At 41.3% G+C, this 13,968-nt stretch overlaps 1 protein-coding gene across 4 annotated transcripts in view; it reads right to left on the bottom strand.

Moving 5' to 3' along the window:
* Positions 1 to 11,573: 11,573 nt before the first annotated feature.
* Positions 11,574 to 13,968, bottom strand: part of CDKAL1 (CDK5 regulatory subunit associated protein 1 like 1) — a 332,139-nt gene continuing 329,744 nt past the window's right edge. For 3 of the 4 annotated variants that reach the window (XM_042462010.1, XM_042462009.1, XM_042462007.1), the window contains one exon: positions 11,574 to 13,414. In XM_042462010.1, coding sequence (XP_042317944.1) covers positions 13,223 to 13,414 — 192 coding nt within the window. In that variant the 3' untranslated portion in view covers positions 11,574 to 13,222. The remainder of the gene's footprint in view (positions 13,415 to 13,968) is intronic. The other variant, XM_042462008.1, reaches the window with a different exon arrangement.

The following is a 13,968-nucleotide window of genomic DNA, read 5'->3' as shown; positions in this document are numbered from 1 at the left end:
TTCCCCTTGTTTTCAATAAAGTAGACATTTAATTATTGCAATCTGTCTCAGCTTCAGTTATTGGGAGGCCCTGGTCTACTCCGTATACAAATAGGGAGACGATCTTGGAGGGCTCTTGTAGCCAGCCCCCTCTTGCAATATTCGGACTAATAACATCATAATAAAATTCCCCTAACGGACCCTTGGCTACAACACAACAATCTGGAGTTAATCAAGGAATGAAAATCTTCTTCCTTTTTTGTTATATCTTGGAACTACAATAAATTGTAGGCTTGTCCACTACTATGAGTGACACACACCTGAAAACATGCAGAGATGTTTTGCAGTAGTTGCAGGGGGTCAGACTTCTTCTCCTGTTCCCTTATCTGTTGGAGTTCCCCAGGGCTCTGTTCTGGGTCCCCTTCTGTTTTCTCTCTACACACTGTCCTTAGGTAAACTCATCAGCTCTTTTGGTTTTTTTTCCTACCATCTGTATGCCGATGACACCCAGTTGTATCTTTCCACCCCTGACCTTTCTCCAAGGCTTGAACAGCAAGTTTCATCATGTCTCACAGTGGATGCGCCATTGGCGTTTGAAGCTCAACATGTCCAAGACGGAGCTTCTTGTCTTTCCTCCTAAGCCAACCCTTCAACACTCCTTTTCTGTCTCTGTGGACAACATTTCTATTCAACCAGTCTAGCAAGCCCGCAGTCTTGGTTTTATCTTTGATTCTTCTCTGTCGTGTATCCCTCAGATCCAGACCACAGCCAAGGCTTGTAGATTCTTTTTGTACAATATTGCCAAAATCCGACCATATCTCTCCACCTCTACTGCCAAGATCCTGGTCCATGCCCTAGTGATCTCATGACTGGATTACTGTAACATTCTCCTGGCTGGGCTTCCTCTCTCTCACCTCCATCCTTTAATTTCTGTCCAGCATTCAGCTGCACGCATTATCACATCCACCCACCACTCTGACCACATCTCTCCTGTGTTGGCATCCCTTCACTGGCTCCCACTCCCTTTCCGCATTCAGTATAAGCTCCTGCTGTCAACGTTTAAAGCCCTCCATGGGCTGGCCCCTCCCTATTTATCAGACCTTATTTCCCCTCACCTTCCCACTAGGGCCCTCCGTTCTGGTAGTCAAGGTCTGCTGTCCCAGCCCAGGATTTCCTCTGCCCCATCCCGGATTCGCCCCTTTTCACTTGCTGCCCCTCACTCCTGGAACCTTCTTCCCCCACGAGCAAGAGCCATCACTTCCTTAACCAGCTTCAAAACAGAGCTGAAGACCATCCTGTTCAGAGAAGCGTTCCCAGGTATTGCATAATTGTCACTTGCTATTTGATGTTCTTTTGTTGTCTGTTTTATTGAATCATTTCCTGTATTGCTATGTACTTTATATGTATTATCTTACTAGACAGGACCCTTCCCCACCACCACTCCCTTCTCCTTCTGTGTCGTGTCTTTTTAGATTGTAAGCCTGAGGGCAGGGAACCATCCAATTAATAAGATTGTATGTACAGCGCTGTGTAAATTTACAGCGCTTTATAAATAAAGGTTAATAATAATAATAATAATAATAATAATAATAATAACAGAGGTAACGGTGTTGGCCATTTAGCAAATTCAAACAAAAATCCACCAAACAGTGGTACCTTTATTGGCCAACCGAAATGCACAATATACTTGTTGCAAGCTTTCAAAGCTCCACTGGATTCTTGACTAGCTTCTTTTTGCCAGCCTGCAAAAGATGCCCTCCCCATACCATATTAACTAAGGACAGGAACAATAGAATGTAGGCATCTTACTAACATCTCTATTTTTTCTCCTGTTTGGTTTGTAACATCTTGCCCGATGAAAAAGCCAGTGGAGGTTTGAAAGCTTGCAACAAGTATATTGTACATTTCGGTTGGCCAATAAAGATATCACTATTTGGTAGATTTTTATTTCAACTGGATATATTCATGCCAGTAAAGGTATGTTGGGTACTGCCTATTGATAAATGTTACATTTGCAAAACTGTATGAAGAAACAACAGTGTTCTATATATATTATTTTACTCCCTGCTTTCAAAACAAATAAAAAGCAAATAATACTTCATATTGTTCCACTTTTTACTTCCAACCCCAGACTTATGTTGAAGGGATAAAGATTTCATCACTGAAATTGAAATCGAGAGGAGGCCTAGATGTGAACAACAGGAATGGAATGTCACAGCAAGAGCGATTCACTCCTCCTGGGCTGCCAATATATTTTTCTCATGCAAGGCAACAGCGAAGTCCCAGCCTCTTAACGAGTGTTTGGGAATATTTTTATATTAACACTCCTGGCAAGGAGTAAAGTGTGTGTGTATAAGGGAGTTATTTGCTGAGCATGAGCCTCAGTGGTGATCATGTTGGCTCTACGACAACAACCAAGGCTCATGCAAATTCCAGCTCTCAGAAGCAGCAGTATGACAGAAAGGAAACTTTTGATGAGTAGAGACAATTACGTTTTAAAGGAAACTCTAAACAAATCTTCATCCCTGTTCTAGTCTGTCCTTCCATGTGCAATATGTTGTCTTTTTGAATGGACTGAGACAGGCATTTGGTGGGGTAGGGAAGATAAGAGACTCTAGCTTTCTCTAGTGGCTTAGCTACAGCCATTTAACTATTCCCCTAAAAGATCTTCCACCTGGTTCATCAGAGGATAAAAAAAGAAGCAAAGAACCCTGATCTGGCCTGACTAAGAAAACCATCCCTTCACCCCAAGGGCCTGTCATGGAGGCCTGATCAGGGCTGCCACACGAAAACAGATTTGAGGGTGATCACAATGAGGCAAAACCATTGGTCAAGAGTACATTTATTTAATGACTAATGGATATAGGAGTTATTGTCAGCAGTGTTTGCTTACCATAACTGCACTTTGTGAATTATGAACAAGAGCACCCTACAAGTTACTAAGGGCTCATCTACAAGGGCCAGTTAAACTGGTTCCCCCCCTCCCACCCTCATGGTGACCTGTCAATACAACACAAAGCCCAATCCCCAATTTGTGTGTGGACTGTTTTCACAATGTATGGCCAGTTCTGCACCAAATCTGTATCATATCAGCCTTAAATCAGTTTATAACAACTCACATTTTGCTTTAGATTTTTCAGGAAAACCTGGAGCACTCTGCAGTGACACTGGCTGTCTGTCTACACAGTGTCCCCGTTGTATTGCATGAGTTCCCACTGGTGCAAGTTGCTCCCTCTGAGGTCACAACAACGTGCCCAGCCATGTGATCAATGCTGGGTACCTTATTCCAGACTAGGAAATGGGGAGAATCCAGGGCAGCTCTGGGGCCAGAATATTCCAGAACCTCATTTAACACCACTTGCTTCCCTTCCCAGACTGATTTGAAAGCCTCGGACTGGACTTGAAGTTTGATGTGAAGCCCCAAGAATCTGCTGTCATTCTCAGTTTATATAAGCTGCTTGTACTAGCCCATAGAGCCAGTGTGGCATAGTGGTTTGAGTGTTGGACTATGACTCTGGAGGCCAAGTTTCAAATTCCCAGTTGGCTATGGAAATCCACTGGGTGACACTCTTTCCGTGTTAGTGGAAGGCAAAGGCAAATTCCTCTGTACAAACCTTGCCAAGAAAGCCCTATAATAGGTCTGCCTTAGGCTTGCCATAGGTCAGAAATGACTTGAAGACACACAACAGCAAACCAACCCATATTCTAGAAAGTTCTCCTGGGTACTGGAACGTACAGCAGGGGAGTAGGAAGAATAACCAGCCACTTGGCCAGAGAGGAGGTGCTCCCAGTCTCTCAGTGACACAAGGCTAAAGAATGCAGAGCAGTCAGGCTACTGCTGCTTGTTTGCATAAAGGCTTAATGGTTAACAAAGCCTACATGTGGAGGCTCACATGCTCCTTGCCATCCTTCTGAAGCTGAGACTACTTACACATGCCCACTCAGCGTTGTGAATACTCTCTGTGACCCACAGCATATACCCTCCCCCAAACATGACAGATGCCAACTCACTACAGGACCTGATTCAGTTGCCATGGATTTGTACCCAAACTGTTGAGATTAAAGAAGATTTAGAAATCAAAAGAGTAAATCTGTTTAAAATAGTCTAATTGCTCAGTCAGCAGCACATTTTTCATAGTCTCTCATCACTCAGTGAACTGGATGCTCACCATTTGGAAACAGGCTTGCCAAATGTTAATGGACACAACCCACATAGCAAAATTTTAACTCAGACCCATTGGCAGTTGACAAAACTTAAACATCAGGTTTCATTAATTGTTTTCTTTTGTTTTCTTTTGTAAGCTAAAATGTTTTCTTTAAGTCAAAAGCTGCCAAATGTTTTTCTTTAAATCCCTGAACACCAGCATGATAAAAAATAGAGGAAGTTTATATTAGCAGCATATTATATTATATTATATTATATATATTAGCAGGTGTGCATACATAGTTGAGGTCACTTGGGGCTTTTCTTTGGGCATACACAGCCTGCCAGAAACAAAACAAAACAAAACAAAACAAAACAGGAAAGACACATTTGTTTATTTTAATTAATTTATATTTCATTTACCCCCCAGCATGGGCTTCACATATAGAAACAGTAGGCCTGTCTCAAGACACTTCAGTTTAATATTATGCAAGCTTGTCAGGTGGAATAAAAGACAGAGCTCCTGTCCCTTTAATGGTTGTATAGAAGATGGAATTTTAGCAAGTGTGTCATGTCACACCCTCTCCCTCATTTCACCTGGCAGTCCCAATACTTTTGCAAAGAATAAATGCTCAAGTACATTTGTTGTTGTTGTGTGCTCACCAAATCATTTTCAGCTTATGGTGACCCTATCACAAGCGTTTTCTGGGGCTGAGAGTGTGTGAATCACCCAAAGTCACCTAGTGGGTTTTCATGGCTGAGTGGGGAACTGAACCCTGATCTCCAGAGTCATAGTCCAATGCATTGACTCTCTTAGGTAAGTTCATTGCCTTGGTTTAAAGATGCTCAGTGTATCTCTTACTCTAAAACATATGTTTCCATCTGCTCCTCTAGAGAAGAAATATGTCAGCACTTCCAAAAAAGAAAGAAAAAAAGCAACTGAGAGACAGGAAAGACATGTCATCAAGTCTGTGATCCTGCCTACCTTAAAGTATATTATGTCTCAACACCAAAAACATGAAGGGTCAATAAGACACCTGCTCTGCATACTAACAATTCCCCGATTCAATCCCTCTCATGTCCAGGTAAGACTGGGACATGCTCCTGTCTGACACCTTGTAGAGTTATAGCCATTCCCCTGAAACACCAAATGTTTGGCTTGAGACATTTTGCTACCCCAGGCAAAGAAACCAACAATATGACCCCAAGCCAGGAGGTACAAGCCCACACTCTTCCCATAGGGACAAAGATCTGGGCCTCCCAAACCAAAAGAATTGCAGTGAGAACAGATAAATATTTAGAAGATGTGAGACTGCGACAGGAGATTGTAACACCCAGCAGACAGAAATCTGTGCAATAGAAAGGGAAAAAATTGTGTGTGGGTGTGGGGCGACGACACACTGCTTCAAATTGTTTTACATTTAACAGTGAATATAAAAAAATGTAAAAATTGAAGATAATCATAGAGGTTAGGTGTGAAGAAACAGAAAATTAGACATTGAAAAGAAATTAGTTCAAAAGTCACCTCTTTCAATTGCTCTCACCATATGGGCTGCACCTCCCAATCTGAAAACAAAACTTTGTTGATGGCTTTTAAAAAATTGTAAACATTTAAAAAACAACAACGGAATTTCACAAAAGAAAACCCACATATCTGATGGCTCCCGTTTCTCTATTGTAGTAGTGACCCTGAACAAGGCAGTGTGTGCTTGGGAGTCATAGAATCATAGAGTTGGAGGAGACCACAAGGGCCATCCATTCCAACCCATGCAGGAAGACACAATCCAAACACCCCTGAGAGATGGCCATCCAGCCTCTGTTTAAAAACCTTTAAAGAAGGAGATCCCACCACATTCCAAGAGAGTGTGTTACAATGTTGAAAATGTGTGGCCATCCCTCCTTTGTCATAATGAACCTGCCTCTACATTACTGTTTGCTTTCATTATTTGTGAAGAATTACTTGTGCAACCTATTTCTGCCCTCCATGGGGCAGTTTCCTTTATGGGAGAAACATCTGAGAGGGAACACTGTATGGCTACTACATCCCCAAGTATCTGCCACCCCACCTGAGGTACTTCCATTTTGCCCAATGGAAAGTTACCAGCTCTGTAGTCTGTGTAGATGAAAGCACTGAATGAGATGGACCAGGAATCTGGCTGGGCACAGTGCCGCTTCCTTGGGTGGAAAGAAATAACATAGCTCATGATAACTTAGTTATTTGTCGCATCTGATGTTTTTGTTAGAGTTTATTGTTAAAGGCAGAAGGGAAACAGATTTCCCAAGGCTAACTGATGTGTTTCTGTAGCATGGCATAAACTCAGGAATCACCTGATAGCAGCTGGAGCCAAACACGTTTGGTCATGCTTCCCTTCCTGAACTCTGTACAATTTTAAAAATTTGTTTAATTTATTTATTTATTTGTTTGTTGTTGTTGTGTGCCTCCAAGTCATTTTTTTTACTTATGGTGAACCTATCATGAGGGTTTTCTTGCCAAGATTTGTTCAGAGGGGCTTTGCCATTGCCTTCCTCTAAGCCTGACGGAATGTGACTTGCCCAAGGTCATGCAATGGGTTTCCATGGCTGAGCTGGGATTTAAACTCTGGAGACCTACTCTCAAACCACTATGCCACACTAGCTCAGATATATTTATACCTCTCCTTTTCCAATGAGCTTAACATGACATATGTGACCTTTCTTTTGGCCATTTTAGTCTCAGAACAATGCTTTGAGGTAGGCGAGGTAGACAAACAGACAGACAAACAGAGAGGGAGAGAGAGAGAGAGAGAGAGAGAGAGAGAGAGAGAGAATGACTGACCAAAGGTGAACCAGTACATTTCATGGCTCAATAGGAACTCGAACCTGCATCACTTGAGGCCTAATCCAACATTGTTTAACCTCACTGGAGTGACTACACTGGTTCCCATGATTTCTTATTTCTGTGAGTATTGTCCATCACATTTATATGGTGCTTAACTTAGTCCAGTTGTTCTTGCCATTATTATCTAGTAGCACCATCTGGTTTCTTTGGTGTCTAAGTGGGAAAAGGCTATGTCGTTTTTAGAAGCTGTATTCTTGCACAGTTTGAAGTCCTACAGATAATTGGGGGAAACGAGACCTTTGAACAGCCTCACTGGGAAACCAAAGTCTGGCCGCCAATGAAGGCTGCACACAGCTCTCAAAATCCTGCTGTCTAATGACAGTCCTTCAGGATCTGATCTACATCAACCCTGCAGGAAACTCTCACACAGCCCAAGCCTGGAAATTGTTGGAAGCTCTGGTAAAAGCCCCAGGCTTGATTTGCTCAGGAAAGCCACCTCTGGGCTTGAAGACAGCGCAGTGGAAGGCTTTAGGTGGGATTTTATTAGGAAGACAACTAATAGGAAGTTCCCTCCCACCCCAATCCTCAACAAAAAGAAGCTATATTATCATTCCATCCCATATTTTACTTAACAAAAGTAACTGGATGTCAAATCTGAATATTGTGATTGGGTAGTGCCATTGTGTTTGGGTAGTGCTGACATAATGCTGTTATGGAAGGACTAGCATGCAATCTGAAGACACCCAGGTCCCCAATAACACCTGTCATGAAGATGGCAACCCTTTTGGAAAACAGCAAAAGAGCACATGTACACATGATACCACCAAGAGCCAGCATGGTGTAGTGGCTTGAGCATTAGAGTAGTAGTCTGGAGTTCATGGTTTGAATCCTGGCTCAGCTGTGTGATCCTGGGCAAATCACACTCTCTTAGCCGGAGAGAACGGCAATGGCAAACCCCCTCTTAGGGTAGCCATAAGTCAGAAGACCTGAAGACACACAAGAAACAAACAAACACATGGTACAAATGGGTTTTCAATGCAGTTATGAGTTGCTCCTATAAAATCAAAGAAGAGATGTCGTGTTCTTCACATGTGTGAATCAGCTTGAATTCAGCACCATCACATGTGTGGATTAGCTTGAAATTAAATGAGCCAAATGTAAAGAAAAGAGAGGCAGCCCACACAAGAATGGTTTCCTTCAATTTCCCTGAAGCAAAAGGAGATTGTTTTAAAATCCTTCCCCTTGAACTGCCTACAGGAGGTAGAAATTTTATCTTGCTTTCCCTTCTCTGGATTTCTTGAAAGTTAGTAGGCAGCCCATGTCTGACCTCCTGGCATAGGCCTGGGTACTTAAGAGGTGGGGGAGGAAAGGCAATGAGCACACATTCTAGACTAGGAATAGCCTTTTCTTGCCCATTAGCCCTCAATAATCCAAGAAGCCAGCCTTGCAGGAGTTCACTTTTGCTCTTTCTGTAGTTCATTTTAACAGCCCAAGGCCTGTGGAGTTTGTGCTTAGCTGAAAAGCTAATGGATACATTTTAAATGGTTGGCACTGGATCTTGTGAATACTAATAAAATAGCAGCTGTTAGGAAGCAGTTGCCTACTTAATGCAATACTTAATTCTCTATGATAAGAGCATTTGCAGAAAACACAAGTGCAAACCCCACAGCTATTTAATTTTCTTCAGAAAGGATGGCCCAAGCAAAGAGTGCACTGTTAAATGGTTGAGAGCTGGTGCAAGTCACCTTCTCTGGGAAAACGTTGGCACAACACCTTAGTCCCTACACAATGGCCCTCCAGATAGCATTTGGACTGTGGCTCCCATCAATCTTAATCAGAACACCCAACAATGAGGTGTTGAGAGTTGTAGTCCAGCAACATCTGGAGGGTCACAGGCTGCCCATCTTCATCGTACATTCTACTGTAACTAAAGTCTTATCTGCACTGTAGAAATAATGCAGTTTGACACTGCTTTAACTGCCATGGCTCAATGCTAATGGAATTTTGGGATTTGAAGTTTTGTGAGATATTTAGCCTTCCTGGTCTGAGAGCGCTGGTGTCACATCAAAATACAAATCCCAGGATTCCACAGCATTGAGCCATGACAGTTAAAGTAGTGTCAAATTGCATCATTTCTGCAATGCAGATTAGACCTAAGCTTCAGTATATAGAACCACAGTTCTTCCAATTTCCTGCTCCTACTTTGGTTTTCTGCCTTTGTTTTCACCTTATTTTCTAGACTGGAAGCACTTGAACATGCATAGATTCTATCATTTCACTGTTTGTTTAGCATCACTTATATTACAGTCAGCCCTCCATAGTCATTGGATTCGTTGTCCATGGATTCAACTATCCACAGCTTGAAAATATTTAAAAAAAAAAAATCCAAAAAGCAAACCTTAATTTTGCCATTTATATAAGGGAAATCATTTTACTACGCCATGGTATTTAATGGGATTTGAGCATCCATGGATTTTGTTATCCAAACACCAGTGCTATTCTCTGGATCCAAACAACAGTGGATACCAAGAGCACACTGTATTACATATTGTATTATTATAGGTACATTACATTGTTACAGTCAGTGTGGTATATTGGTTTGATTGTTGAACTAGGACTGAGGGAGACCAAGGTTTGAATCCCTACTTAAACAAGGAAAAGGTGAATTTGGGCAAGTTATTTTCTTAGCCTAAGATGAAGTCAATGGTAAACTTCTGAAAAAATTCCTGTTAAGGATAACATGTAATAGGCAGTTGCCATAAATATGGAGTTAACTTGAAGGCATATAACAACAACAACAACAACAGTAACAACAACAACTTTAAATAGGGATGCAATGATCATCATGATTGTTCTCTATGGCTCCTCCCTGGTGACTCACATTCTTGTCTCCAACAACACGAGTCAATTTTCTACACCAGCATTTGCTGAGGGTACAAATTACTTTAAAACTGTGAGATGTAGCTGCACCAGCAAGACGGCCAGGTTTCTGACAGAAACATAGCATATATTGAGAACAATTATATATGCAGGTAATATCTTATAATCCCCCCAATTTTAAATCTCAGATTTGATTTCATTTAGCTACTTTTGTTAGGTTTCAGGGCCCCTTTTTCACTTCTTTTTATTTGGACTGGGTTCAGCTGGAGGTATTTGTCACTTCAAAAAATGTCAAACCACAATAACTGAATAGGAATCTATTGTCAAATAGCACCAAATAGTATGAGCGAGCAGTGGGTGAAAAATATCTCATTGCTATTGTACCAGAGAACATTTCTCCAGCAGGATGAGTGAGCTGGTCTTTGTGCCACCTTGAATTTACACATATAATGACAAATCCCCTCCATCCCAATACAGGGTATTAACTGTTTTGGGGTGGGTTTTTTTTTTAACAGAGCATGCATATTAGAAAACATCCTGTGTGTGGGCAGACCCATGCTGCTCTCCCACATGTATTCAGATGTAGTAGAAATCTGGAGCTTTTTAAGTTGTCAGCCCTGTGCACAGGGCATGAGGGATTCTATTTTCACTCATACTACAGTGAGAGATTAGCAGCTTGAAATCACTTTGACAGTTTGTTACTCTATTGCATACTGCAGGGAATTTTAATTCCAACCTGTGAAATTGTAATTGCTTCTCAAAAAGAGGAGAGGAATTCTGGGTAATGGCTACCACCAAGTTCCATATCAGAGTTGCCAGTCGCTGCCACTCTGGATATTACTCGCTGTTATTCAAAAATCAGTCCAGCTTTCCATATGGGAAGCTGAACTGGGAAGTGAGACTAAATTAACAGGAACTGTCAGATGTTCTGAAATCGTTAGGCAGAAATGTGACAGAGGTGGCTGAGCTCTCCCCAGAATGCTCTCATTTGTTCTTTCCCCCACCCTGACATACGCGGTATTGTGCACTTTTCCACATCTCATTGTGTGCAAATTAATGGACTTCATTTGCAGAATCAGATGAAATACTTACATACCAAACTTCCTTAGATGTATTTACAAAATACAAACAGACTAGACTGAACAACTGTTCAGAGTAGAGTGATATTTCCCTGTTAAGACTATACAAGGCAAATTCATTTAGCCTTTTTTGTTTCTAGCAGGTGGTCCTTTTATTTTGCTAATCACATTGTGTAATTTATTCACATGCTTCTCAGATCTGTGGACAGTTTAGTCTGCAAGATAGAAATACAGATGTATCACTGACACAGTGCGCATACTAGGTAAAGAGAGCTTGCAACGCTGTGGTAATCCTGTCAAGTCATCTAGCAATCTTTTCCTGTTTAGGCCACACCATCTTGAAGTTCATTCCCCACCCATGTCATGACTATTCCCTCCTGTGCCTGGAGCTTCATCCAAGCTTTGGTTATAAGAGGCTTTCTGAGGTCCAAAACACACTGCAGAAATAATCCATTTTGAGACCGCTATAACTGCCCTGGCTCAATGCTAGAGAATCTTGGGAATTGTAGTTTATTGTGGCACCAGAGCTTTCTGACAGAGAAGTCTCAATGTCTCATAAAACTACACTTTCCAGAATTCCCTAGATTTGAGCCAGGGCAATTAAAGCAGTCTCAGACTGGATTATTTCTGCAGTGTGTTTTGGACCTTAGTTTGTGTTCTCCACTGGTTTGCTACTACTGACTTCCAAGTATGCGGGCATTCATATGAGAAATAGGGGAGCCCAGTGTGAAAACAGACAAACGAGTGGCCACAGTGCTATGCAAACTTATGTGTGGGAATATGTCCCAGTAAACACAGTGGGGCTCACTTCTGAATAAACTTGTAGAAGATTGAATTATACAGTTGGCCTTCCACATTTGTGGTTTTGACTTTTGTGGCTTTGATTTATATGTTCTCTCGAGGAATCTCTAGGTCCTCCAGCATGACTCTGCCAGCAGATGACCACTGAATCATGCTAGAGATTTCTAGACAGGCTAAAAAAAATAGTGGACTTTATTTGCAATTTTCCCACGTTCATGACCTTGGACAATGTTTAATTATTGTTGTTTGAACAGGATCTAGGACCGTATTTCAATATTGTTTTGAATTTCAAGCTCAAAGTACTCGTGTTCCTATAAACATGAAGGAAATATATAGCAGTATAGGCAATATTTACAACTTAATCTTATGGTATAGAAATTTTGAATGGGCTATTAAACAGAAAAAAATGGCATACTTCTTTTTTGTGGTCCATGCTCTTTGTATGAATGGACCTTGCATCTGTGCATACCCACCACTAAAATGTTCCAGAGCCAAGTGGCCTTGGCAGGGCCCCTACCCTGTCCTCTCTTTCACATATGGCCAGTCCAGCCAATGCTACCTATCCCTCAGTTTCCCTTTATCCATAGTAAGAGCAACACCGTATGGTGTCCTCCTCCTAACTTTAGCTAAGTAACTTCATTTCATCTTCATACTCCTGGGAACTGTAGTTTATTGTGGCACCAGAGCTCTCTGACAGAGAGGGTTAAATGTCTCACAAAACTACATTCTCCAGAATTCCCTAGCATTGAGCCAGGGCAGTTAAACTGGTATCAAACTGGATTATTTCTGCAATGTGTTTTGGACCTTAGCCTCTTGGCCTGACAATTTTGAATGGGGTATTTTAAACATCCAAAAGGCACCGATTCTGTCTGATCTTAGAAGCTAAGTAGGATCAGCTCTAGTTAGCACTTTGATGGGAGACTGCTAAGGAATACTAGGTGCTGTAAGCTATATTTCAGAGGAAGGAACTGGCAAAAGCACCTGTGAGGATTCTTCCCTATGAAATTGACCATAAATTGGCAGGCAACCTAAAGGCACATATACACACATTTAACAAAAAATAAAAAAGCCATGTTTCAGTGTGTATAAAGAAAAAAGTTTAATAAGGATTCAAATGATCACCGTACAAATATATGATCAATTACTTGCCGAAAGGGGAAAAAATACTTTAATAATTTAATTTTCTAAAAACCTCTGCCTATATGTGGCAATAATGAAAATTACATCATTTTCACAACTGCCACACAGAGACAAATATATTATGTATATATAAAATACATATATATCCACAAGTTTTAAAAATGGGAAATTAAGATGTGGAAGTCTTTAGTACACACCGAAGTTTTGATCTTAAAAAAACTAACCAAAGAAGTTACACCAAGCCTAAGCACAGTCTTATCCAGGCTGTGATGATCAGGTAAGACCTTGGAGTAGAAATGATCACCCAATAGTCAACTATGAAGTTTTCAGTGGGGCAAAATACATTTCTTGATGAAATCACTTTTCATTCCAGCTTCTCCTTTAAAACCCTCCATAGTAAAAGGCAACAAGGACTGCGAGGAGAGCTCCGCTCAGGGACAGCAGCTTTAGTACACTTCCCCCTTGTTGCCAAGGCAACTGCATCGCCATCCTGTGGCTCAATGGTACTTTTTGCTTCTCAGCAGATGGACAGGCTTTCCATTCTGAGCCATTCTCCAGTGCATGCCTGAACTCCTGTGGAGAAATGCAGAAATTAAACTGAGAATAGATGCAAAGAACATTTGGCATGGATCAAGTACAAAAGACATTTCCCTTCAACTCGGAACCAGCCGATCCCTCTTGCACCCTAGAATAAATGACAGAATGAAACACAATTGTACAAAACAAAACAAAAAACAAAACTCCAATGCTGTCGCTACATGGAAATCAGCCTTTTCAGTTAAATTAACTGCCAAAGCAATAAAGCTGTTAACTTTGTCGTAGACTAAAATCCCTCTGGTTATATTACTGAAGTCATGGCAAGTAATTCCAGGTCTGTGTTTTCTTTTCTGTGTTTCTGTAAAAGGCAAACTGGTAGCGATAAAGTGGTCCAGTTGTCTTTCCCACAGCACCGCCCCACTAAATCCTATTGTTTTTTTGTCCCACAGTATGCTAGCTCAGCGGTATTCTCACATCTTCTCTACCGTTCTTGCTTAGTCTCTCTCAGGAGGCAGCTGGACTAAAGCGTTCACCTTATTGATCACGTTCAGAGTAAATTTTTTCCATTTAGTGCAGAGATGGAAATTGTA

This window comes from Sceloporus undulatus, chromosome 4 (assembly GCF_019175285.1).
Source record: "Sceloporus undulatus isolate JIND9_A2432 ecotype Alabama chromosome 4, SceUnd_v1.1, whole genome shotgun sequence".
NCBI classification, from domain to species: domain Eukaryota; kingdom Metazoa; phylum Chordata; class Lepidosauria; order Squamata; family Phrynosomatidae; genus Sceloporus; species Sceloporus undulatus.
Note: the sequence above shows the minus strand (reverse complement) of the source record. Positions and strands in the feature narration are given on the sequence as shown.